Source organism: Lygodium microphyllum, chromosome 16, assembly GCF_053477565.2.
Source record: "Lygodium microphyllum isolate KBCC chromosome 16, Lygodium_microphyllum_v1.1.10, whole genome shotgun sequence".
In the NCBI taxonomy this organism is placed as follows: domain Eukaryota; kingdom Viridiplantae; phylum Streptophyta; class Polypodiopsida; order Schizaeales; family Lygodiaceae; genus Lygodium; species Lygodium microphyllum.
This window is the reverse complement of record NC_141150.1, coordinates 125,540,603-125,566,700: the sequence shown is the minus strand read 5'-3', so window position 1 is coordinate 125,566,700 and position 26,098 is coordinate 125,540,603. Positions and strand designations below refer to the sequence as shown.

At 41.6% G+C, this 26,098-nt stretch overlaps 2 protein-coding genes across 2 annotated transcripts; both read right to left on the bottom strand.

The window, feature by feature from the left end:
• Nucleotides 1–14,077: 14,077 nt before the first annotated feature.
• On the bottom strand, nucleotides 14,078–25,712 carry LOC148023392 (putative pectinesterase 53). The gene is made up of 6 exons (XM_087696353.1): nucleotides 25,261–25,712; nucleotides 24,845–25,016; nucleotides 24,483–24,689; nucleotide 21,833; nucleotides 15,158–15,392; nucleotides 14,078–14,225 (listed from the first exon to the last, which is right to left on the bottom strand). The coding sequence occupies exons 1-6, from the start codon at nucleotides 25,704–25,706 to the stop codon at nucleotides 14,078–14,080; spliced, it is 1,209 nt and encodes a 402-aa protein (XP_087552479.1). The 5' UTR covers nucleotides 25,707–25,712.
• LOC148023393 (uncharacterized) lies at nucleotides 17,515–22,151 on the bottom strand. The gene is made up of 2 exons (XM_087696354.1): nucleotides 20,912–22,151; nucleotides 17,515–20,819 (listed from the first exon to the last, which is right to left on the bottom strand). Exons 1-2 carry the CDS (start codon nucleotides 21,199–21,201, stop codon nucleotides 20,483–20,485), a joined length of 627 nt encoding a protein of 208 aa, XP_087552480.1. The 5' UTR covers nucleotides 21,202–22,151; the 3' UTR covers nucleotides 17,515–20,482.
• Nucleotides 25,713–26,098: the final 386 nt, after the last annotated feature.

Genomic DNA, 26,098 nt, shown 5'->3' with positions numbered 1-26,098 from the left:
AGCAGATGTCAGATGTAATCGTTGAGAATACGCAGAAGTCGCTAGTGCCTAAGGAGCATTTGATTCCCCAAGAGGATAGCAAGCATCATAGGCACAACATTGCTCAGGGGAAGGTTAAATGCTCAACAAAGCAAATAGCACAATCATCTAATAGCCATGATCAAATCTCCCAGCCAGTGTCAAAGCCACTTAGGAGTCCCAAGCCTCCTACACCCTCTTCCCCTAAACGGACACATGAAGCACAACACTCGTCAAGTGAGGCTACTCAATCCCAATCTCTACGTACATCAGAGATTCCAAATGTCCAAGAGGTAGGACACGACACCAACCTTAGCTCTCAACCGAAGGATGTGCCTGTGCAATCCACCATGGCTAGCTCAACCGCTACTCAATCTGCACAAGTGAATATGCAAAGGGCAACAAAAGGCACCACCACTTTTAATCTGCCTAAAGACTTGACACCGCAAGCTACCAATGGTAGCCAGTCCACTGAACTAGCCACCACTACTTCCAATCAGAAATCACAACCGTCATAGCCCTTGGCCCTGACAATGCCCATTGTGGAACATGTCCTTAGTAGTTTACCTGTGGAGGAGGTGTCACAACCATCTTCCTTGACAACTCCAACACTCCCCAAGTGCCTAAAGCCTAGGTTGGAGGAGTTAAACATAAGGGAGTTGGCTAAAGGGCTAGACTCTCCGAAAAGGGAGGTAGTTGTGCTCTCATAACCTAGCGAGGCTATTCAGCAGGCCACAGCCATGTCCCGTAAGGATACTCTAGAGAGGGAGAACGCTGAGGACCAACCAAGCACATCAGTGGTCAACCTAGCCCAGGGTCCTAAGACATTAGATTCTCCTGCGTTGACCAAGAAAAAGAGGAGAAAACAGCAAAAACAACAACTGTTGCAGGTAGTTGCAGACCCCAAGAACATTGGGACGAAGAGTGTTGGAGAGCTAATGAATAAAGCATCGAGTCCATCCACCAATGAACCCATAGATGTCTCCCCTAATAGTGGTGAAACCTCAGACACATCCGTGTGCTCTAAAAAATCAAAGCAACTGTTGCCATCAACAGTTGCTTTCAACGCTCAATCCATTGACAATAGAACCCACATCAACCAATCAAGAGTGGATACAACACGGTCACAACAAGGAGACGAGCTCACACTAGTCATATCCAAGAAGAACCATAATGCAACAACAAAGCCTCTAGAGAAACATGGAAACCCCAAGGGCATGAGCAATTCCAACGTTGACCAATTTTGTTCATCTAGGCCTGAGCCCCCAGCTATGCTAAAGCCCAGGCAAACTCCTAGAACCTTGCATGAGATGGCAACCAAGCAAGCCCTCATTGAACATAGAAGTGTCACAAAATGCTTAATTGAGTTGGATGCTAAGCTCAAAGTGTTCGCACGTATCTACGTCCTTGCGGACATGGGCGCATGCCCTAAGGAGTAGCTTGAAGACTACTTGCCATTCCCCTTATCTTGGGAAGAGCAAGAACATCTTGACGAGCACTATAACAAGCTCTTACATGAACGCATGCAACTCATCTGTGACAAGGAGGCTAACAAACTGTGCTTAACCATCATGTTCAATGAAGTGCTCTGCCGACCAAATCTCATAGACATAGAGCAACTAAAGCGACTAACAGAGGGCCGAAGTCAATTTGAGCAGCGTTGGTGCGAACGCAGCGTTGCAATGGCTGAACTAGGGGCTCAGATCATGACAGTCTCTGAGGAGCGATTGGCCAAATGGCGGTCTCAAAGAGACCCAACCTATGTGGCACCAACTTCCCTATGAGTGTTGACTGCCATTCGGGGTAGGGACTTGGCTGAACCACCTAGCCAAGAAAACTCTCTATTTGATAAGGTTCTCACAGCGGAGGAGTTACATATTGCCAGTAGACTCGGACAAGGGTCCATGCTGCTCGATGTGGCAAAATATCTATCAGTACTAAGTAAGCTGCCACGAGTGCTGGATGCATGTGCCACGCTCCAGTACAACCCCGAGTTCTACAATTGGTTCTTATCCTCATGAAGTGACATTATGTATATTAAGACTAAAGTTTAAAAAATTAAAATGATTGGTTCATCTTTTTGTGTTCACACTGTCCTGAGTGTGGATTTTTCAATTTTGAAGGCCCAAATGAACTCTGATTTGCAATCTAATTGGACAAGCGACTTCGTGACGTCAAACTCCATCAATCTAGCCTCTCCCACACACTTAATGGCTTCCCGATGTGATAGCTAGTTTATAATACTGAACCTTGTGAGGGTTAAATGGGGAGTTAAACGACCTCCGATTGACGAACCGAGACTAGCGTTGGATTCCTGATGTCGAAATGCATCTAGGAAAACTCTAGCTTGGCCATCCTCCACCGTTTGTTTTTTCATGAAAATTGGCTCGTTGACTCGTCCCAGCCATGTTTTCTCTTTAAAATGAGCTCGAACCGCTTCTAGATCGGCTTAAAGTCGGCTCCTAAAATGTAGCTCTCATTAGCGACCACGGGATAGGGTGACTCAGCGTGTCGAATATGTCTTCATCTTCCGGGTCTTGGCTTGTAAATTTAAGCCTTCTGACAAATGCCCTTGAGTCCCCACGTGCATGACCAGATGTGGATTCTCCACCAATGTCTTGGGTTGTCTGTGCAGTGTTGCTCAAGGTATATCTCTTGACAAGAGTGTCGTGTCTAGTCATCTTGGCATTTGTAGCTTACTGATGTTGCATTTTGCTCTGACTAGACATGGTATGAACACAATGTCTTTGTGTTCTCGTGGTGTGGCCTTTTTGCCCTTGATGGCTAGATTGGCCCATTGATGTTCTAGGGTCTCTGTTTCTCTCTGTTTGGGTATGGGCTCTTGGTTGCTCTTTTGCAGGTGAGAATCCATGCTCGTGTAGAGCCATTACTACACTAGGGTCCAATTTGGAGGACTTGTCACCGCGCGTGTTTTCTCTCCAACCTACTTGGGGGAGGTGCGGAGGAGTCCCCTCTGTGGGGGTCCGGGGGGGGTAGTCCCCCCCAGCCCGCAAGGCCGTTACGGTAAACACCATGTGCAATTTGGAGGACCGTTCATAGCCAAATTTGAACTACTTGCTCTAAGTTTCATCCCAGTGATGGATCTGTGATGTGCATTTAGCTCTACGTGGTCTTTGGGGTCAATTTTGGGGTTTAGATGCATCAGAATTTGTGTTCTGGATACCTATCCGATTTTGACAGTTTTTGGTCTGATTCTAAGATGTCCGATTTTCAGGAGTCCGATTATCAGAATCGGACGTCAGATTTTGGGTTGGTCCGATCGGCTCAGTGGTCCAATTTTGGTCACGTCTAATTCTGGGAGTTGGATCAAAAGGTGGTCCGATTTCGGATTGGTCCGATTTCGAACTGGTCTGATTTCGGACTGGTCTGAGTGTTTGAGTGTCTGAGTCGGATGAGTTGGTCCGAATCTGAGTGGTCCGAGTGGTCCGATTCTAAAGGCAGTCAGAGTGCCATGTGGCACGTCGGGTCGGGCTAGTCCGATTCTCGTAATTGGACCAAACTGATCCGACTCACTCTTAGTCGGACGATCTGACTCCAGAGCACGAGTGGTCCGATTTAGGGTTTCGGATCACTGCGAGTTGGTCCGACAGTGTCGGCGGCGAGCGCGATTCTCGCGCATTTGTCGCGATTTCGGCACGTTTGACCCCTTCTTACTGTCTGCTGCACATAATCACCACAAACTTCCTAGATCTGATTAGAGCACTATTGGAGAACACCGGACTCACCTGGAGCAGCACGAATCGCTGGCACCTAGAAATCGGGGTAGCGGTTCCTCGTCCTATGAACCAGAAGCTCTCTCTCACTCTCTCTCTCTCACAAGGCCAACCGAGGAAATGGGGTATGTCGCGGTCTCCCCTGCCCCTTAAGGTCCTTTCCCAGCATTGCAGAACCTTACAACCAGTTCTCTGTCCCTGTCTCACCCAGAAACTTGAATCTGGTCCTCTGTTTCCCTATTTTAGCCTGTTATGCAGCAACAGAAAACCCTACTATTTGTTTCTTTTTCTTTGTTTTTTTTTCCTACCCTAAATGCATACAAATCACAAAGTAATCACCTGCACTACTCCAACATGCTTTCCCAAATCAAAAAACCAAAAACCTACTTGCCAAGGAAATCGAATACCTCTTCAAACTCCCTCGCTTCCTACCTATCTACCTCAAGCACCGGTTCGGGGAAAACCCTACTTCAATGCTCGATTCGAAGAGCGCAAGCGCTCAAGGCTTGAATCCGTTGGTCCCGGCAATGGAACCAAAATGAAGGGAGCTTTTACTCAATCGCCAAGACCCACAGACTGCTTATTGTTTCAAGCGTTCCAAGCCGAGCACTAATGGCTACCTCTCACATAACCGACACGCCATCCATATCTACAGGTGTAGTGAGCTTACCTCCGTGCCGTTCGAGTTACCTCCTCTCGCGCGCACTCTGGTAGCTCCACGATCCAAGTGCAAGCTTCAAGCAAGCTTGATCCTCCCGCTCCAAGCTCCAAGCTCCATTACTGCGAGCAAGACAAGAAAAGAGAAGAGAAGAGAAGAAGAGAGGAGAAGTTGGAGAGCTTCTCCACCCCACGGTCCCTCACCCTCACACACTCACTCCCTCACACTCTCACACTCCCTCTCTCAAGCACAAGTTCAAGCAAGCAAGAAGGAGAAGAAGAAGAAGAGAAGAGCTACTTTTGGCCACACACAAGAATGAGCTTCTCATTCACTTTTCAACTTTATATACAAAACCCTAAATCCCTTTTGGGCGGTCATCCCCTTTTTCCCTTTACATAGCCAGCCGTAGCCTATAGGCCCTTTTTCCCATTGTCCTTCTATCTTCCTAGCTTCCTTTCCACCGCCCATCTACATTTACAAATTGCATGGGTGAGAGCCCGGCGCTCTTTTACAAGATTTCAGTGTGCGTCTTTTTATTTTAAAATGTGCCTTTCCCCTTTTGTATTTGCCTTGGCCTTTTAAGGTTGCCCTTGCGCTTTTGGCCTTTTCTCCTATTCTTTCTTCAGTCGGGCTACCTTTTTTCTGCCTTTGCCCTGCGTCTTTTTTATTTTCTTTTGCTTTCTTCATGTTGGGGTTAACACAAGTGGGTTCGCTTTGTCCTAAAGAGTCGCGCACAAGGCTCGGTATTCGTGGTATGTCGCATACTCCGTCTCCTGCTTTGTAGGTGCACGACCATAGTCTTTGGTCTGGATTGAATAATACCAAAGACTTATTGATTTCTTAACTTATTACTATTATCTATAAAATTCTAAATTTAACTAGCCTTAACTTACAAATGTTGCCACAAATCTAGCCCATCCCATCCGGCCTAGTTTAGACATGTGCTACTGTATGGTGGAGACAAACAGGTGCCATTGCATGGGAAAAATAGGTGCTACTGTTTGGTGGAGACAAACAAAAGGAGTATATATATATATATAAACATATAAATATATATAGATTGTTTATTTCTTGCAAAATAAGCACTATAAGATATCAAAGGATCTGTTACATTTCGTTTTTTTACTAGGTTTGTGGTTTTAGGGTTTGATTGATCATTTAATAAATGTTTCACTTTTTTGTGGTACTTAATAAGTAAATTCCGACAGGTCAAAGGATACACCGCCACCTTCGATAGGTGATGGCTGGGATGGGTAGAGTTCTAGTGCTACACATGGACCTACATGTGATGATTTCTACTACGAGGAGCATGTGATATGCTGGTGTGACCATTGTCCAGGCACGTATCGGAGGCCACGACTAGACTGCCATTCATATTAGATGCAATATGGTGTTTATGATCGAGCATCAACACTTGAGGAGTGACATGAGCTTATGGTATGTGACTAATCTTTCTTACTTTCATTATTATTATTATTTTAATAAATAATGGCTTATATATGTGATGTGAACTACATTATATATGTAGGGATCCTCACTTGACAAGGAGGATGACTATAGTATTGATGGGGCATATGTCCCTCGCACACGGCATGAACATGCTTGTGTCTCACTCAAGATTCTTGTGTTGTTGCCTCTTTCAAGCAAGTATCACGTGCAAGTTCAAGAAACACAAATCTTATCAACAGTGAACCTGGCTACGTGGGAACCATAGTAGGCATTTATGAGGTATTGTATTGAATCTTCAAGCAGGTAAATATAATCGCTCTCTTAAATTGTGTAATCATGACATCTAGACTTCTTGAATTTATACATAATTCTAAAGTTTCAATTCACGCCTTTGGATAGGTGGTTTTGAAGGTGGATTGGTTTCGAGCAGAGTACAAAGGTAGTAATGCCACAATGAGACAAGAACCATTCGGATTTTGGTCTGTCAATTCCTCCAAGTTAATATGGGCTTCAAAGGAGCCATATATTTTGCTAGCTCATGTTGAACAATCGTTTCTCTACAAGAACGCATATGCTAGTCCACGGTGGCAAGTTGTGCGTGTCCAACCTAGAGATCGATAGCTGCTTGATGTCACAGACATAGTGGCTGATGATCAGGGTGAAACGACCACACCTTTCGATGTAGGTGCATCAACATCAGACAGTCATAGAATTCTTCTTTTCAATCACGATGACCTTGTTGACGTTCAGAATGACAATGATCCACACCCCAATACTGCATACACAGAAGAGGAGGAAACAATGGACGTTGAGCCTAATGGAAATGAACATAGGAAGAGATTTAACAATGGGGGAGATTGAAGAAGTCAACAAGGATAATAAAGATGAGATTCTATTGACCATCAATCTCGGAGACGATGACAAGGATTATCCGAATTACCTATTAACTTACGAATCAACCTATCTCAAGAGATGCTTATTATTTCCTACACTTGGTAATGTATCTAGCTCTTAATATTTCATTACGTGGTCATTCCTTTGTATTCTTACTAACAAGGGAGGGTGGGTGGGGAGTCTCACGGTGGTAGATGCATATGGCTAGTGTCGACGTTTGATTCCCCTCAGAGTCTCACACAAATTCAGTACTAGCACAAAGCCTTGTCTTGCAATCAGGTGCCTCAAGTTTGCCAATTTGAGAGATTTGATGTGTCTTGGCAATGGAACCTTGAAATCAGCCTCCCTTCTTTGAAAGGGTGGTGAAAAACCTATTTTACATTTTATTATAGCAAACACTTTGAAAGGGTGGTGAAAAAACTATTTTACATTTAATTATAGCAAACACTTTGAAAGGGTGGTGAAAAGCTCTAGCGGTATCTCCAATTGAAGAAGTGCTTGCTCCTAGAGGGGATTGAGTCAACGTATCCTCTCCACGTTGCATAGGCTGCAATGATCTACCCAATATCTCGATGGTAGTGTCCAGTGCTCCATCTAACAACTCCTCATACTTTGCCATGGTCTCTCGCAAGTCATCATGTGATAGTCTAGTAGCTTGTAGCATAGCCTTTATGGTGACCAGCCTCGCTCTACGGCCTCGGTCACTCATCGTGCCTGCATATTAAAACAACAATTAATCAAATATAAAATACATTGCTTTCCTCTGCTCAAATTAACAACCAAGTAGAAAGGAGGTCTTTGGTTGGTCAAAAAACTCTACATGAGGCCTCATTACAAAAAAAAACTTGTGAACTAATAAACAAAAAAACAAAGAATCCCAATGGGCCAACAATCATTCACCAAACATTGCCCAAGCATCACATGAGTTTGACAAATCATAGGTGGATATCCCTCTTCCCATATTTAACGAAACTTGTATATCCCTCTTGGGGAATCAAATGCTCCTTAGGCACTAGCGGCTTTCATTGATCAAGGGGTGGTGAGCTACATGCCCCACCATGACCAAGGGGTGGATACCTTGTCATCCTTAACATGAGGATGTTTTGATATTATAGCCCCTCATTCACTAATTCTCAAGCTTTGGCTATGGCTTCTTGTCTTGTATTCATGGTGTCTTTTACTTAGCAATATTAAACATGTTAAGGCTATGGCTTCAACAATGATTTCTTATATTTCTTGGCATGAGATATTTCTTTATTTTAGTGTGCTATCAAATGTTTCTTCTTCCTTGAAGGGCTTATGAGCTTTCCAAACCCTAGGCCCATGATAATAGTCATGGACAATAGTGAGTATTTACAAATTTCCTAAAGAACTTCATGGGGCTTTTACTCCACTAAGCTCTAGGAATCTTCCTCAAACCTCAAGTATTGTCATTTACACTTAGCCATTCTTTACACTTGAAGTTTCATTTCAACCTAGATATGGAGTAAATAGGGTTGCAAAGTATTTTCTTAACATATTGGCCAAATCTTGACTTAATCAAGGGGGCTTTTGGCTAATCTTACCATTTTATATGAAGCCTCAACAACAAATATTGGTTGAAGATTGAAGCTTCTTGCTAAGATTCATGGCATTCTTTTTTTCTTGAACTCTTGGATAGAAGGGTACTATTAATTTTTCTTGAAATTTTGGTCAATGTTGGCTCTATTCAAGGGGCTTTTGGCATTCTTGGGATCTTGACAATGAGAATCAACCTCAACATCAACCTATTTGCCAACATTGAATCACTTCAGCATTCCAAGCATCCTTCTTGTGAATGTATGGGGAGTAGTAGAGCTTAAAGCCTATCGAGTTTTTGGATTCTTCATCATCATTGTAGCTTTTGTAAATCTTGGGATAACTTCTTGGACTAGCATCAATAAATATTCAACAAGAATAAAGACTCCTATTGAATTCAAAGGCAATATTAGTCTTGAGAAGGTTTATTCAGAAGGGGCAAAGCACTTGGGCTCTTTTCTTTTGTCCACATAGTAGGGAATGGTCAAACCTTTGAATTTTTATGAAGATTCAAGTTTCTACATGGAGTATGGGCACTTAATAAATAAGTCTTGAAGGATGCAATGTCATCATGGAGTCTACATTGTTTCTTGGACTTCCATAGGTTAACATGGAATATACGTAATGTACCATAGTCAATTGATTCATTTACAAATATCACATTAGAGGATTTGGATGAAATATGGAGTTCTTGTAGGTTCTACAAGTGCTTGAGTGTGTTTGCACTTATCCTAAGTGTTTCCTAAGTTCCCATTGGTAATAAGGGGTGGGATTTATAGGTCTAAACAAGCTCATTACAAGGCAAAAGAAGGTGATGCTTTATTGTGTAAAGTTTTGGTAAATCTATTATGGAATTGGATATTCATAGTCTAACATCAAAATTATGCATCTAACTTGAAGAAGACTTCATATTCTTTGAGTGGAGCCAACAAACACCTCATTTGGATAAGAACTTCTCAAGTTGTGAGGTAAATTTGTGGCTATAGGTAATTATGGATAGCACTCAGGGAAATACTTCCTAGGATAGTTTTATACTATCATGTATGCATTGAATTCAACTTCAAGGACAAGACCAAATGGATTCTAAGAGAACTTCTCAAAATGTAGAGTTCTGTAAAATTATGGATAAATTGGATGCTTGGCTTGAATGTAATGAGAATTATTAATGAGCTGACTGCGGCACCTATTGCCTACAGTCTTGACAAGGCAAACTCTGCTGGGAGAAGAATGTGCTCATCTTTGATAATGGTGGTGGTACGTTTGAAGACTCTCTTTGGATTAACGAAGAAGGAATTTTTAAAATAAAAGCAACTACTGGTGAAGCTTTCCCTATGAAAGCTACTACAACAGTGAGGTGGTGGACATATTTTGCTCCTAAATCAACATTAGTAGGTGGCGAAAGGAAGATGTGCTCAGAAATCGGCTATGAATTAGTAAAGATGCAAAAAAAAGATGATGAAGATGCTTCAATTCCAAGCAGCTCGCATCAAATACTTGGATTCACATGGTGTCATAATCTCATCTAAATGCAAAGTGAGATCCTTACCTTGTTTGACTAAATTCTCTGTATATGCAAGCCCATAAAGCAATCCATCAGGCTTTCCTCGAAGTATGATATAAGAGGGATCTTTAAGTTTTTTTTCTTCTAGAGTTTGATTGCTAAATTTTATGATGCCTTAAAAGATGATGTTCTAGTTAATCTTAAAAGGATGGACTAGAACTAATAATGGTACTTATGTTGAATTTTGAGTTTGGAGAGAGCATCTTTATACTCATCTTTTGGATCTATGGTGTCCCTATTTATGTTTTGTACATGTTGTATCACATTGCTTTGCCTGCTCAAATCGAACAAGGCCAAAAGGTTGGTCTTGCTATGTGTTTGAAATACACATCATGGGATTTCAAAATCCAAGAAGGATGTTTGGGGTTGACCTAAGCTTTGAAATGTAACCCATGTCCATTCAGCAAGGATAGTATTGATCATGTAAGCTGCCCAATTGAGCTTGAAATGGAGCCAATGATACAATTGCTTGTAATCTGCAACACTTGCAGAGTTGTGGAGGTTTTAATGCTTGGAGATTATTAGGTTCTCCTCATACCTTGCCACATACAAGTCCAGACTCACTTCAAGCTATCTATTGTCATGCTCATTTGAATGGCACTCCCATCCACATGAGAACATGCTTGCCCACCCATGCAAGTTGTCATATGGAGCAAAGTTATAGGTGCTTAAGTAAGAAGACAACTTGATACTTGTAGGGTTCAAGGAGATCTTGATCTACATGAAAGCTTGCCCATCCAATGTCTTGGTAATAGCATGCAAGCTAACATTGTGGTCTTCTAGCAATTAACATATGCACATAATCATCACCTTTAGCAACTTGGAAAGGGAACAGGGAATGGTCCCAATCTCATTTAGGTATCTCTTCAACCTGGTCACATAATACAAGATGCATCCAATCCACCATTTTGTAATCACTTCCTATTAGAAAGACAAGTTTTGAAGTCTAGGCCAAAGAATGTGAGAACAGTAGGCCATAGCAACATAGAAAGCATAATGGAAAATATCATCTTTAAGAAAGTGAGAAATTGTTACATATATTCCTAGAGCCAAGGGTAGGCATACTAGTAAGGAGAAGTTGTTTTATCTCTTGAAAATTTTGAAACATATCTCATGTAATTGTATGATCCAAGTGAAGGTTTATCTAGAATGAATTGTCATATCAACAAGTATATTCACAAAAATAGGTTGAATCCAAAGGCATCCAACTACTGACTAGAATGCAATATCATATTAGCTAGTCCCAAAATTAGGTTTGAATCTAGGGGCATCCAACCATAGGTCTATCTAGAGTGAAACATCACATTAGCAGGTATAGTCACAAAAACAAGTTGAATCCAAGGGAATTACAAACATCATCAAACAACAATCCTTGAGCTTTGTGTGAAATAAATGTCATAGAGGATATCCCTAGAGGTTAGCGAGAGGTTAGCAAATGAATTATACGTTTCATTGTAAAACCTCCAAAATATTGTAGGATGACAATATTCTAGAGCCTATGTGGATGTAAATCTCTTTACTTCATCTTTGCCACATTATAAACACACATAAGAAGCTTGACTATGTGGAAATCATTTTGTAGGTAAGCTAAGCAAAGGTTATGATGTGGAATCACATGATTGGCATGGTAGCGTTAGTAGAAAAGTCCTTCGACCACTTTTTTGATTGGAATGATGTAGTTCCACTAGTTCTATTCAAATGTTTTAAGTAAATGATTGGACATGTCATAAGTATCATAGTATACAACATATATAAAGTCAACCATGAGCCAATAGCATGGGACAATGGAGCTAAGGGAATAAGGGTCTCCACATGGCCAATCTAAAAAACCACCTCTAGAGCACTCATCTTCTCATGAAGCCTAGGCAATGATCTCATAGTTATGAGATATCCTTCTTGACAAGTTTCTAGCTATGGAAGGCTATGTCTATGGTACCCAACATGTGCAAGCTATGATGTTGGTGAGTTGCTTTGAAACAGTCCATCTTATGATAGGAATACAATGCTATGTATCTCTTTTTGCTAAGTTCCTTCACATCTTACTCTAGCACCTTGGTCATGTCCATGTTTTGTTTCTACATGAGATATATATATATATATATATATATATATATATATATATATATATATATATATATATATATATATATATATATATATATATATATATATATATATATATATATATATATATATATATAACACTTACACTCCCATGCACATGTAGTGGTTCGAATCTTGTTGATTGCCCTTACTCTCGCTCTCCTTGCTTTGATTGTAAAAATTGAGAGAAACATTCGGCTTTTTGTTTTACTGTGGGGCGTTGCTTAAGTGATGGAGAACAATCCTCACTTAAGCGACAAAATCCAGTGTGAACACGTCACAAAAGTCATTGGTTCTCGTAGTTGCTTAAGTGAATTCTATAGTGGCAGTTTCTAAGTGACAGATGCCGTCACGTAAACGACGCGTGAGTTTAAAATTTTTCCCTATGTTACTTAAAAGACGGTTACGTCGCTTAAGCGACGAAAGCCGTCATCACTTAAGCAATACATGATTATTTTACTCCCTCTCTTAGTGCCCCTATGGCTAATAGTGACCTCCAAAGATGATGTAGAAGAAGGGGTACATGATCTTAATTTACTTTTTTAATACAAGTGTAACCCCTTCAAAGAGTCCACGCAGCATGCAACTATCGAAATATGATGGATCAATCTATATTTATGGGAAGGAGGGACCCAATGTAGTCATTGTTTGCAAATGTATCCTATCACACAAATTAACCAATGAGCTATTTTAATTTTATGTGACCTACAAATACATAGTGCATACATACACAAGGGTGTGAGGAAAATGTGTACATATTGAGATCCTTCAATCAATAGGGCTTTTTCTAAATTACATGTCTCTACAATTACCTCAAATATGTAAATGAGGGATTACGTTATAGGGCTTGAACACATGCAATAGGGGTACTTTCTGAAGAGTGATTATCCTACACAAGAGGGCAAAGACATCTCACTCCTATTTTTGTGAGCTGCTGAATAAGCAACATTATGCTCAAGGATATCAAACCTAGTGTATGATTGTCTCATAAACTTGGGCCATGGATGCATTTGCATAATGACATATTGTTTACATGTCTATTTGGTATATTTATTAGATCTCTTATGCTCTATCATTATCTTTAATGTTGATAAGTTCTAAGTTAAAGCATATTTAATAATCAACATGTATGTTTCAATTTTGAATTGATGTGTCATATTTTACTTTGGCCAACTGAATGGTTGTTGTTGAAACTTTCTCAGAGTCAACCTTTGGAGTAGCTTATTGATGTCTAAAAGTTACTGTGGGTGCTCAGCATATATAGTTTGCACATTTTGTTGGATCCACCTAAACATGCTAGCAAGTTCACCCATACAAATCACGTAATGTCTAAGGTCTCATCGTGGCACACTAATACCTTATAAACAAGCCTTTTATGTACTATCAAGTCTTATGTTAATTACAGTACATAGGTGGAATCAATATGTATTAGTATAGAGGGAACTAGCAAATGTATGGACTCAATTTGTTTTTGCCATAATGATGTGCGTACTACAAAGCTATGTTATTAATTTCAAACTAAGTCTAGATTAGATACTACCAAATGGCTTTTAGAAATTAGGAAAAATTTTCAATGATTTTCTTGATGGGTCAAAAGGCATATACATCACTAATTTGTTCTACCAAGAACTCAAGCAGATAGATAGATAATATTAATCAAATGCTTTCTCGTGAAAAATATGATTGTTATAGTTGTTCACATTCACATAATTTCTTTATAGTATTTCATTCTTCAATTCCAAATAACTTGTGTTAAAAATTCATGTTTTTATGAGACATTTCTAGAAATTGAGAATGAAGTGCTCAAAACAAAGATATGAATGAACTTTTTCATAGGTTAACATGAACAACATTACATGTACGGTTATTGGATCATACAAAGTAGTTTAAAGTTCTATAGGTAGAATGATGTTGAGGGTCTTATTGTGCATGTGTGTAAAAAGTTATCACTATGAGACATGTATAATCCATATTAACATTCCATAGCATGCTACATTTGTGAGGTGTAAAATGGAACAAATATGATCAAGTGGGGTGGTACATTGGAATTCCCTTAAAAGAATGCTACATAATGTAATTAACTCTCGTACTTGATTGGTATTTCTATGTTTGGACCCACAATTGTCCATCCACAAAACTTAGGGATGCAAAGGCAGTTGCTTGTGTAGTTGTTAATTGGTAAGACCATGCAACCCTATTCTTTGTGTTCGCACCAGGGCTAGAGCATTTATATTCTTCATAGAAGGCCGTCCTATGTCATGAAAAAATCAATTAGTTCATTAAATTAATAGCACAAGTGTGATGCATGTATATCGTGCCAATCCAACACTGTGAACAACCTAATAAATATTTAAACATTTGGACAAAACATCAATATAAAAACTCTTGTTTTCCATTTGGATGGTGATCATGAAAGCTAAGAATAGCAAAACACATTTATATTTGGACTAGCCTTGGCTTTCTTATTCTAGCATAAATGCAATGTAAAACTTTTACATATTGAAATAGCCTTCATCCAAAAAAATTGGTAATGTTCTTGTAGCCTCTGAAAGAAAGCAATCATTATACAACTTCTTCCATACTATAATTATGTGATATCGTTTTCAATTGAAACAGGTTAGGTGTGAGAATATACTTTTAATCCACTTGTAGAGTGCATAGAGCTTTTCAAGTCGATCTTCTAGTTTCTCTAGCACTTCATTTGATGATTTTATGACTCTATCATGAAATCTAGCCATAACATCAATTTTTTCAATTTGGAAAGTTAGGTGTTTTTAAGTTTTGCATAAATACTAATAATATATGCATGTATGGGTGTGTGTATACAAGCATGTATTGATATACACAAGTGATGTGTGTTTGCATACATGTTCATGTGCATGGCACTAACAAGATAGTCATTCAAAACGAACAAATTCATGCATGTGGGGCTATGTGTGCATGTGTTTATGTGGGTGGAAAAGACACAAACATGTGTGGGAGAGAGTGTGTATGTATGTGTGTGCATGCATGTACACATGTATGGGGCACATATACTTGCATGTCTGTGTGTGTGCACGGGTATATGCGTGTTTGTGTAAGTATGTGTGTGTAGATATGCATGTGTAAATGCAAGTGTGTGCACATGCATGTGTGCATGTGTTTTTGCATGTGCACATGTGTATATGTGCCTAATGGACTCACTTTTGATTGCTAGAATCACCAAAATCATTCCATCCAACAGGCACGATGATGTTGTCAATGTAAGAGTAGAGAAAGACCACTCGAGAATAAGGCCCCCATGTTCTCCCAAGGTAGATCATTCCAGACCTTGTAATCTTGCAATTTACAAATGAAAAGCCTGTGTTGTCTCCTGGCTTTTGTCGCTTTTGTGCTGTCACAAAACGTGTACTACTAGCTATTGAATGCAACTCACAACCTTGTAGAGTTCAAAACAACAGGTGTTAAAAATTGAGGGTATTGTAGAATTCAAGTACTATTTACCCATGAATGCATGTTTTCAAACTTCTTCTAGGATTTCCTTAGAATGCTCTAGATTTTTTTCATTTTAGATATTTCGATAACAATCCTAAGGTTAAAACATGATATTCATAGTTCCTATGCATTCATATAGCATTTATCTAGAACTCAATCATAAAATCGCTAGCATTTGTCTAGAACTCAAACATTCTTAGGCAAATTACACTACAAGATATAGACCTTATACCGACATTTAAAGCGACGAAAATACAAACAACAAAATTTACCCCCATCGTCGCAAAAAGCATTGTTATTGACAACGCCATAGAAACGTCGCTATTAGCATCGCTATTGGCATCGCTATTAGCGTCGCAAATGCGACGTTGCTAATAGCGACGCCAATAGCGATGCCAATAGCGACGCAACCAGTAAATTGCGACGCGCATAGCAACGCCAATAGCAACGCGAGCAGTAAATTTGCAACACTAATAGCGATGGTAACAGGGATTTAAAAAAATTTGTGGCAGGGCAGTAAGCTGCCCTGCCACATATAGCGTTGTGTGCTGTATGAGAGCCATACAAAATAGTTTCTGCACTACTGTATACAAAGCGCTTGCAAACAAAAAGAATGTATACTGAAATCATAAAATTGATACATGAAATAAATACATGATCTCATAAAAAGCGATTGGTACAATCATGATAGGATATCACTAATATATAGAAAATGTCTATATAGATCAGACGACTAAAAATTAAAGGTGTGTGAGCTCCAATGATCCAAGGACGAGCTACAAGTCCTCGTCCCCCGAAAGCTCATCCCGCCGCAAAGGAGCATTGAACAGATTCTGCAGAAAAAGAAATAGTACATCAATCCACCATACAATAATGCATTCAAATATCTCATGGTAACTACGGACAAGAAAGATGAGTGACTTACAGGGCTGCCGCATCTATACAATCGGTCGATCAATGCATTGAGACCATGCCTCTCTGCATATCGAGTCTCAAGGCCTTACAGATCGCGATTTGTAATGGAGTGCTGCAAAGAAAACAAAATGCTAACTGTTAGAAACATGATTGTCAGTACAAAGAATATTTCAAAAAAACAAACAAGCAAAACAAAAGAGAAACTTACAAAGTCCTCCAAATATGTCCTGTGGCCACCACTCCCAAGATGATGGACCACTCCGGCCTCCAGTCGTGCCCTCGCCGCCTCGCGCTGCTGACTCGAACGTCCTGGAGAATCTGTAGCCTCCTCCCTCACTCACGGCACCAGTCGTCTGCATCTAACCACTCGGGCTTTGCAGCCCCACTCTTGATTGCCTTGCGTGCGTCAGATCATCTATGTGACATGTATGCATGCATGCAATCCATCATCCAGCCCATAGAGAATCTATCTATTACGGTTGGATCTAGAAACTCCTCGTACAAGGATGCTACTATGTAGTCCTTGCTCCCCTACAGTATGTTATTCCAACGATCCAAGACGTTGTGCCGAAAAACTTGTTGGCACAACTCTCTCATGCGAGCCATCACCCTCCTCCCCTCATCATTCATGATGATGGCTCCTGACCTACTATCGACCAGATATCTATAACCCTTAGGAGTCTGCCTAAGATGGGTCCTCTCCCATCTCCGTCCACGCTCCTGGGCATATCCAGGAGACCCCTCTACATCCGGTGTAAGGACGGCGGTAACCTCTCTTGGAGTGGCACCCAAAGGGGTGGCACGTACTGACAGCTGCGCAAAAGCCGGAGTAACTGGAGTACATGTACCCACAGGTGTGACAAATCCTGGAGGTGACGCAGCTCCAGCTGAACAACGAGACAGAGACACCACATCCGTGTCTCCACAGCAGCATCCCCTTGATCCCGATGCAGTCCCTCCCTCTAGCCCAAGTCGTGAGCGTCGAGATCGTCTGCTCGAAGCCGAAGCATCCGATCGCGCTGAAGCAGATCTAGCAGAGTGCCCTGACAAAGAATGAGACAGCTTCTGGTTTGCCATCTCTCTGAATCTCACGAGCTGCTTTGGAGACATGCATGCGAAGATGTCCTGCAACTCCTCATCGCTTATCCCTCGACTCATCTTGAAAATGTCACCTGTATAGATAAAAAATGGTGTTATAATAATCAATTTAAATTATACAAAGTACAGTAATATAAATCATTTTTAAAAAATCCCTCTTAAAATGCATATCTTATGTACCTTTATAAGAGATCTAAAAAACGAATTGAGTAAGTGGATGCTCCAAGTATGAAGTATCATATGGTTCCATGTTAATCTCCTGACACAACTCCGCATACACTGAAAGGTCGATAGACATGTCACCACAAAAGAATGAGTCCGCCTCGTTCTCAAAAAATTCTTGGACTCCTGTATTTCCATCATTGTTAGCGGATGCGGGCTCCAAGCTTTCGATGGCCTCCACCCCTTGTAATATCGACCCCTCTATTTGCATATTATCTTCATCTATTCTCGAAACATTGCTTTGATCATATACTCTCGCACTTCGGGGAGTTAAAGGTATAATATATCACCATCGAGGTTGTCAGGGGTTTGGATAGAAGATTACCTGTTCACAAACACGTACAAAGCGAGTTCAAACCATTGTGACATAAACCATGTCGTATTACAATTAGCAAGCAAATGACTCCATGCACCTATTCACAATGGGCCGGCAACACAAAGGTGTCGTGCAAATCCGTCCATTTTTTTTCGGAATCTATTTCGAGAAATCCCGATGGACCTCGTCAAACTATTGCTCTAGCTCCTCAAAGTACCACTTTCAACCACAGCACATCAAATAGTATCATGGAGAAGCTACGGTAATCCACTGTAATAATACTTTGCAAGTTCCCAAAATACTCCATCTCATCCACAACCGTGTTCAGATCCGTTGCTCGTCATCGACTATTTTGCTCAAACCTTGCCATGACACCACAGTCCATTGTGGAGCGCATTTTGTTAATACGCTCCACGCAAAAATGCCATCTGCACGACCACGCTGCACTTTATATTTTATACTCTACATTAAAACACTCAAATTAGATATCGCATATAAAATTTAGATACGACAGATTCTAAACCCGTCATCACCTTTGGACTACATCCCCTCTAGAATTCCCACTCCTCCATTGAGACCTCTGTCCCTTCGCTGGATGCTGCAGTCAAGGCTCCATGCAACCATCGTGTTGACATAAACCGCGGCATCTCCTCCATGCCTTCGGGATATCAAATCGGTCGATGATGCATACTATGTCGGAATTCAGCTCGCGCTTCCTCTCAATCTTGCCTTGCAATCTGGTACTTGGCGAGCCACGTCTCCATGGAGGCATGGTGCAACATACAAAAGCGATTCACCTTCTCTTCCATTGAGGCATCCATTCTTTTTTCTACCCCATTTCTAACCACCACATCTCCAGTCAGTCTATCATCGTCCTTCAGTGTCCATAGCATTTCATTGTCTAGTTCCACCGTTGGTAGCCATTGCAAGATATGCATTAATGCCTTTGACATCAACCAACCTTCGGCCATGCTACATTCTAGCCAAGCTCGTTGTCGCACAAAGCCTTTCAGGGTTTTCATGAAGCGCTCCAGGAAGAACATCCATCGCGTATGGACAGGTCCACCAATCTCCACTTCGTCCACAAGATGCACAAGAAGGTGGACTTGTATCATGAGCATGCTAGTGGGCAGGTATTTCTCAAAGAGAAAGACTGTCTCCACTGCTCCCCGCCTCGCGGATTCAATAGAGGACGTCTTAATCTCTTTCTATGAGATCCATTGCACCAAAGTTGACAACTTGTAAATGGCCCCGCGAATTTCTGGAGTAAGGCATTATGCGATCGCGATCGGTAGGATAAACTGCCACAAATGAGAAAGCATTATAAATAGTGGCCACTTTTCAAATTACAAAATGCCCACGCTAATTACAATCCATTCGTAGCACAAACCTGACATATCTTATGCCAATCATGGGATTTTAGCCCCGACAATTGGTCATCTTTAGAAAATGCGGACCTAAGAGAATGCATCATACCTGTCGGAGTGTGGATAGACTTGATTACTTGCTTCACAATGTACTCTTCTTTAGTGGACAAAACCCAAGGAGCACGAGAAAGCTGCACGTGACCATCAGCACTCAACTGCGGCCAAAGTGCCTCCATCTTACCTACCTCCTTCAAATCCATTCGTGCCCCTATAGTGTCTCTCTTTCCTGTGATATGGTCCCATAGCAAGCTGCCCACATTCTTGAAAATATGCATGGGATCCAACAAGTGGTTGACCTGTAAGTGGGTCTAATATGGCAACTCGTAGAAAACTGAGAACCATCGCATTCCATTTGGATGTGATTCCGGGTTGACCATTTTCAGCTCGTACCAGCTTGCGGTGTTCATATGTGTTGGAGGTCGTCCAAGGAAACCTTCCCTGAGTTCATGATCCTCCAGCAAGAAAGCGGTGTGTCCTTGATATACCATCTTCTTCATGGTTCGTGACCTTCGGGAGTCTAATTATGGCCCACACAATGGACATGCATGATAACCTGAGGTAACCAGACCTGTAAGGCGAGCCACGACCTAGTGAATACTTGATTGAATGAGATAAAATATAGATATTACCAGTGAGAACGGAGGTCTGCTCACCTGAGCACTCTCCCAATCCCGGAAAGTCATGCATCGTCTATATGAGAATGGCTCGAATGTTGGACCCCCGACCATCGCGCCTGCTCATATCTTGCACAGTGACCCCCTCCTCCCACAAAATCTTAAGCTCATCGACTAATGGACGAAGATACATGTCCATATTTTTCACTTTGTAGCGGCCTGGGACAAGCAAGCTAAGGATGAGATGTCATTTCTTCGTAGAAAGCCATGGAGGGATGTTGTAGTTGACAAGGACTATAGGCCACACACTGTAAGAAGTTGAGCGTAGACCGAATGGGTTCACACCATCCATTGTGAGACCGAGCCGAAGATTCCTTGGCTCTCGCGCAAAGCCTGGGAAGGTAGAGTCAATGTGGCTCCATGCGCGTGAATTCGTTGATATTCATTGAACTCCATCTGTGGACCTATTCTGCACATGCCACGTTGTTAAGCTTGCCATGCCGGCCATACGAAACATGTGGTTTATGCGGGGGATGAGCGGAAAGTGTCTGAGAACTTTTTGAGGGATGGTTTGCCCTTGCAAGTCCTGTCGATACCTGTGAGCACCACACTTTGGACATGTCTCCATAGTCTCGTATTCATCTTGAAACAATATGCAATCGTTGATACATGCATGGATGTTATTGTAGTCCATGCCAAGCTTCCATAAAACATGTCGTGCATCATCACAAGACTTAGGCATGGTATTTGCAGGTGGTAATATGTGATATTTCCATAACCTGAAAAAAATCATAAAAAACCTTGAAAAAGAACAAATGTTTGTAATAATAGTGTCAAAAAAAAAAATCAATGAAGCTTATGTGCAAGGTACCTGAATAACTCGGTCACACTCGTATCGCTCCACCTGTATTTTTCTTGCACACTTAAGAGTGCAAGCAATATCTTCAACCGAGATACTCGGCACCCATCATATAATGGTATGGATGCTTCCTCTCTAAGCGGATCATATGTCTCGATATCCATGGGAATCAATGCATCGATCATTGCCTCTATCTCAGGCTCCAAGATTGTAGGTAGGCCTGGAAGGTTGTCTATCTCCTCTAGCATTGACGGTATAGATTGGCCTTGCGAGTGGTGGACTGGCTCCTGCACTCCATCCATCACACGCCCACGAACTCTTCTAATTGGCCGCAAAGGGTGCACTCCCCCTTGGGACGAGACATCACCCCCCTAGATAGAAAATTTGCCAACAAGACCCAATCATATTGTGTATGGTTTTCAATTAGCTTGCGAGTACAATACATATAATTGTATGGATGCTTCCTCTCTAAGCGGATCATATGTCTCGACATCCATGGAAATCAATGCATCGATCATTGCCTCTATCTCAGGCTCCAAGATTGTAGGTAGGCCTGGAAGGTTGTCTGTCTCCTCTGGCATTGACGGTATAGATTGGCCTTGCGAGTGGTGGACTAGCTCCTACACTCCATCCATCGCACGCCCACGAACTCTTCTAATTGGCCGCAAAGGGTGCATTCCCCTTGGGATGAGACATCACCCCCCTGGATAGAAAATTTGCCAACAAGACCCAATCATATTGTGTATGGTTTTCAATTAGCTTGCGAGTACAATACATGATTAATATTAACTTCAAATTACCATTTTCTAAAATCCGCAATCGCCTGATCAATGATCCCAGATTGAAACTCGCAAAATCATCGTACGTGTTCTATAAACAATCGGCATTTTTGTCTAATTACCAACTTGCATTGAGAGCAAGGACATGGGACACGCTGATTAAGATACGCCTCGTGATCTTAAACAATAAGACCTTCTTCGTTTTCCATCTTATCTACATTACAGCAAATGAGGCTCAAATGGACAGCTTTATGGAGATGTATGTCAAGTTGCAAGTTGACCATAAGCTCTTGCTTGAGAGGTTTTAGCCTCTGCAAGAGCTTGAGAAGCAAATTTTGTAAAACATTGAGGTTGATATTGATGCATCCATCGTGTTGAAATCTAAACTTCAAGATATAAGAAATACTTTATTGATTAATGTAAAGAATGCATTGTATATAGTAGTTGAGAGATTTATTGATGTTATATCTCGGCCATATACCATGCTCAAGGATTTGTTTGTCCCGGTAGATAATTATTCGTTATTGTAAAAAAAAAAAGCATTGGTTCATAAGGTTCATGAGTCGAAGACTAAATGTTTGGACTTGACTAAAAGATTGGATAATGGCTTAGATGCTAAAAGGAAAAGTGATGAATATGTTACTTCATCATTGCAACAAAAAGATTGGTGACAAGGATGCTATGATTAATGAAGTTCTTCATGAGGTGAATATAGAGTTGAAGGGGATGGAACACGATTCTTCTTTGGGATTTAATGGCGATAAGTCAATTATTGAGGTGTCTTCTTATACAACCATTATACCTTATATACCTAGCTACGGTCTCTAGGTTATGTACTTTGAGTATCTTAGAGGGGCTCTACTAGGATTACTTATACAATTGCACTAGAGGGCTTTAAGTATAAGTAATCCATTTATGAGCATCATTGAGGATCTCTTAATCTAATAATAAATCAGTCTCAACAAAAAGCATCTTAGAAATGTGGTTTTTTTGTCCTAGGTCTATGTATTAAAATTAATGCCATCTATGAAATTTATCAACTATAGTAATAAAATTTGTTTCAATCAATTCTACTCATAGCCATAACATTTGAAGAAAATATCCTATGCTCAATTTAAGGGATTCTTCTTCTATAACAATACTTTTGGGTTCATTTTGATGAAGTACCGTAATGACCATTAGCTAGGGTATCATTTTCTTTTAGTCCTTCCGTTGACTAGTTGGCATGATTTCTAATTTGTTATGCCTATAAAGTTAATACAAAAAAAAAAGAATTATGCATATCACAATTAGATTTACTACTTGGACATAAAGGATATGACCAATTTTAAGCCATCTTAAAGAGTCACCAATGTACGTGGCCCATGGCAAAGCACATTGCATACCATTATCGATAAGTCTATTATCGTGCATCTTAAATCTCCTAATTAGACTTCATAAAGTGTATGACTAATTTTTAGCCCTCTTAAGGAGTCGATGTAATGGTACCCATAAAAAAAGCAAAGTGGATACCATTACCATAATCATGGATATGCTATCGTTCCAATATATGTTATCTTTCTCTTTCTCTCCCTCTCTCTCCCTCTCCCTCTCTTTCTCTCGCATTTCCTCTCCCTCTCACAATATATCTTAATACTCTCCAAAAGCAAAAGGGAGAGGGAGAGAGAGAATGCACTCTCCCTCCCTCTCCCTCTCCCTCTCTTTCTCTTTCTCTCCCTCTCTCATTTCCTCCCCCTCCCTCTCCCTCTCCCTCTCCCTCTCCCTCTCTTTCTCTTTCTCTCCCTCACTCTCCCTCTCCCTCTCTCTCTCTTTCTCTCTTTCTCTCTCATTTCCTCTCCTAAACAAGCAAAAAAGAAAGTGATTTAAACATTAAACAAGCAAAAGGGAGAGGGAGAGAGAGAATGCACTCTCCCTCCCTCTCCCTCTCCCTCTCTCATTTCCTCCCCCTCCCTCTCTTTCTCTTTCTCTCCCTCTCCCTCTCTTTCTCTCTTTCTCTCTCATTTCCTCTCCTAAACAAGCAAAAAATAAAGTGATTTAAACCTTAAACAAGCAAAAGGGAGAGGGAGAGAGAGAATGCACTCTCCCTCCCTCTCCCTCTCCCTCTCTTTCTCTCTCATTTCCTCTCCTAAACAAGCAAAAGATAAAGTGATTTAAACCTTAAACAAGCAAAAGAAAGAGAGAGGGAGACTCACCGATGAGATATGGCGAGTGTGGGGCGGCTCCTCTTTGCGATGAAGGCTCCTCCTCTCATTCGCGAACAACGGCGGCAACGGCGGCAAGTCTTCTTCCTCTCCTTCTCTCACGACGGTCGCTCTCTCCCTCACTCTCGCTCTCAAAACACAAAACGTGAAAACGCGAAATAAAGCCGCGCTCGGTTTTGGCCCGCTTTTTTCCCTGTGGAGCGTCGCTATTTGCGTTGCAAAAGCGATACCAATAGCAACGCCGCTACCTGCCATCGCTAATCGCCATCGCTACCAGCTCAAATCCTTGTAGTGTTAATGAAATTTTGAGAAAAACAACACTAGCACATTAAGGATTGGCCATAACTCGAGCATGCCACATGGACTTTGGCGAGTGGATCTAGTTGGGCTAGAAATTCATAAGAAGTGTTTAGGATGGACGTGTTCTTAGGGATGATAGTGGTACCCTTAAGGCCCATGAGTTGGGATTCAATAGTAGTAAGTGGTGATCATTGAGCCTAGGACTTCATATAGAGCAAATTTCTCAATTGCCTCTTGATGATGGTATTCTCAAGGATGATTAGTTTTGGTTCAATAATACAACTTCTAGCACTATAACATTACCTCATAGTAAGATAGGCCATCTCTGAATATAAAGTCAATGGATCCTTGAATGAAGCAACCTTGGAAATAGTGTCTACCAGAATGGTCATATAAAGTATCTTGTGCTCCGTAGAAGCCACAATTGTAGAATGTTGCCTTATCTCCCGATATGCGTAGGGCAACCGCTTGCTTGCCTACTGCCCCGGGAGGGGGAGCAGAAACAGAGTTCTAGAATGCAATTCCAAGATGAGGATACACGTGTTAGCAAATATGATACAACATGATACATAGGATGTCTTTCTAGGTGTATCTTGATGCAATACGTCAACATCATTTCCTCACAATTGGGTTCCCTAGTTACATAATTCAATGCCGTGATTTACCTTGAAAGAAATATCACGTGCTATGAAATAGTCAGCATTGATTGCCACACTAGCACTTTTAAAAGTGCTCCCGCTACTTGAGGCAGTGTCGCCCCAAGTAATAGTCGTCACATCTTTGCCGGCCCCGATAAATGTGATGTATGGTTTTGTGTCTAGGATAAGCACCTTCTCCCTATAAGATCATCAGGAGAGCATAAACCCACGAGGAGATGAGGAGCGTGTTTGAAGTTTGATTGCTTTATTATATGGTGCACACACACGCACACATTGTCAAAGGAAAAAATCTAGTATATGGTGACTATTGCGAGGTCCATAAGAATCTCGGCTGGTGATGCCAGCGACTTTGGTGCGACAATGATCTAGTCTAGTGATTAATAATATGGCGAAGGGGCAGTGAGCATAAATTGGGGGCGCACTTGTAGGTGCCCGCTGCGATGCGGATGGTGACACGCTGGCTGTTGTGTTTCGGGACAGCGTCCACGGCAGCCTGGACGGTGCGGTACTGGCCGCTCTTCCCCACCGTCAGCACCGTCCCTGCCGAGCTGCCCGACTTGGCATCCTGAACACTGATGATAGTCGACGCAGTAGTACTCTTCTGATCACTATTAGTGCTGGTGATGGAGGAGGAGGACGTCGACTTCTTCGACGGAGGGGCGGCGCTGTGCTTCTTGGAAGCCACGTAGTCGACCCAGGCCGCGAACTCGGCTTGGCGCTCGCCAAATGTCAGGCTTTGATTGGCGGTCGGGTCGGCTGCAAGTAAGCTGCGCCTGCTGCCACTTAGGCCGCGGACTGGTGGAGAAAAGGCGAGCCCCAGAATGAGGACGACTGTCGTGTGCAGGAGAAGAACAGCAGTATCCCCCATATTAGATGGATATGAATGAATGAATGAATGAATGAATGAGAGAGAGAGTGTGTACGTACGTACGTACTGGGCAGATGTGGCACTTGTCACAATCCATGCCTTTTATAGAGCGCGCGCGCGCGCACGGCGCTCGATCATCAGCCCAGGATCATTGACGACTTTCCCATTGGCGGAAGAAGCCAAAAAAGAGTCTAATCTTATTACACAAGTTCCTTTTCAAACTCGAGCTGTCATAATCCCTCCCTCCCTCCCTCCCTCCCGCTTAATCTACCAACTTGGAGTCATAGACAGGTTCGAGAGTAAGGTCATAGGTTTGACTCTCCAAATGCCTGCCTGCCTCTACCTTCGCAGAGGAAATGGCAACGCCGAGATAACTCCTAGGAGACTCTTCC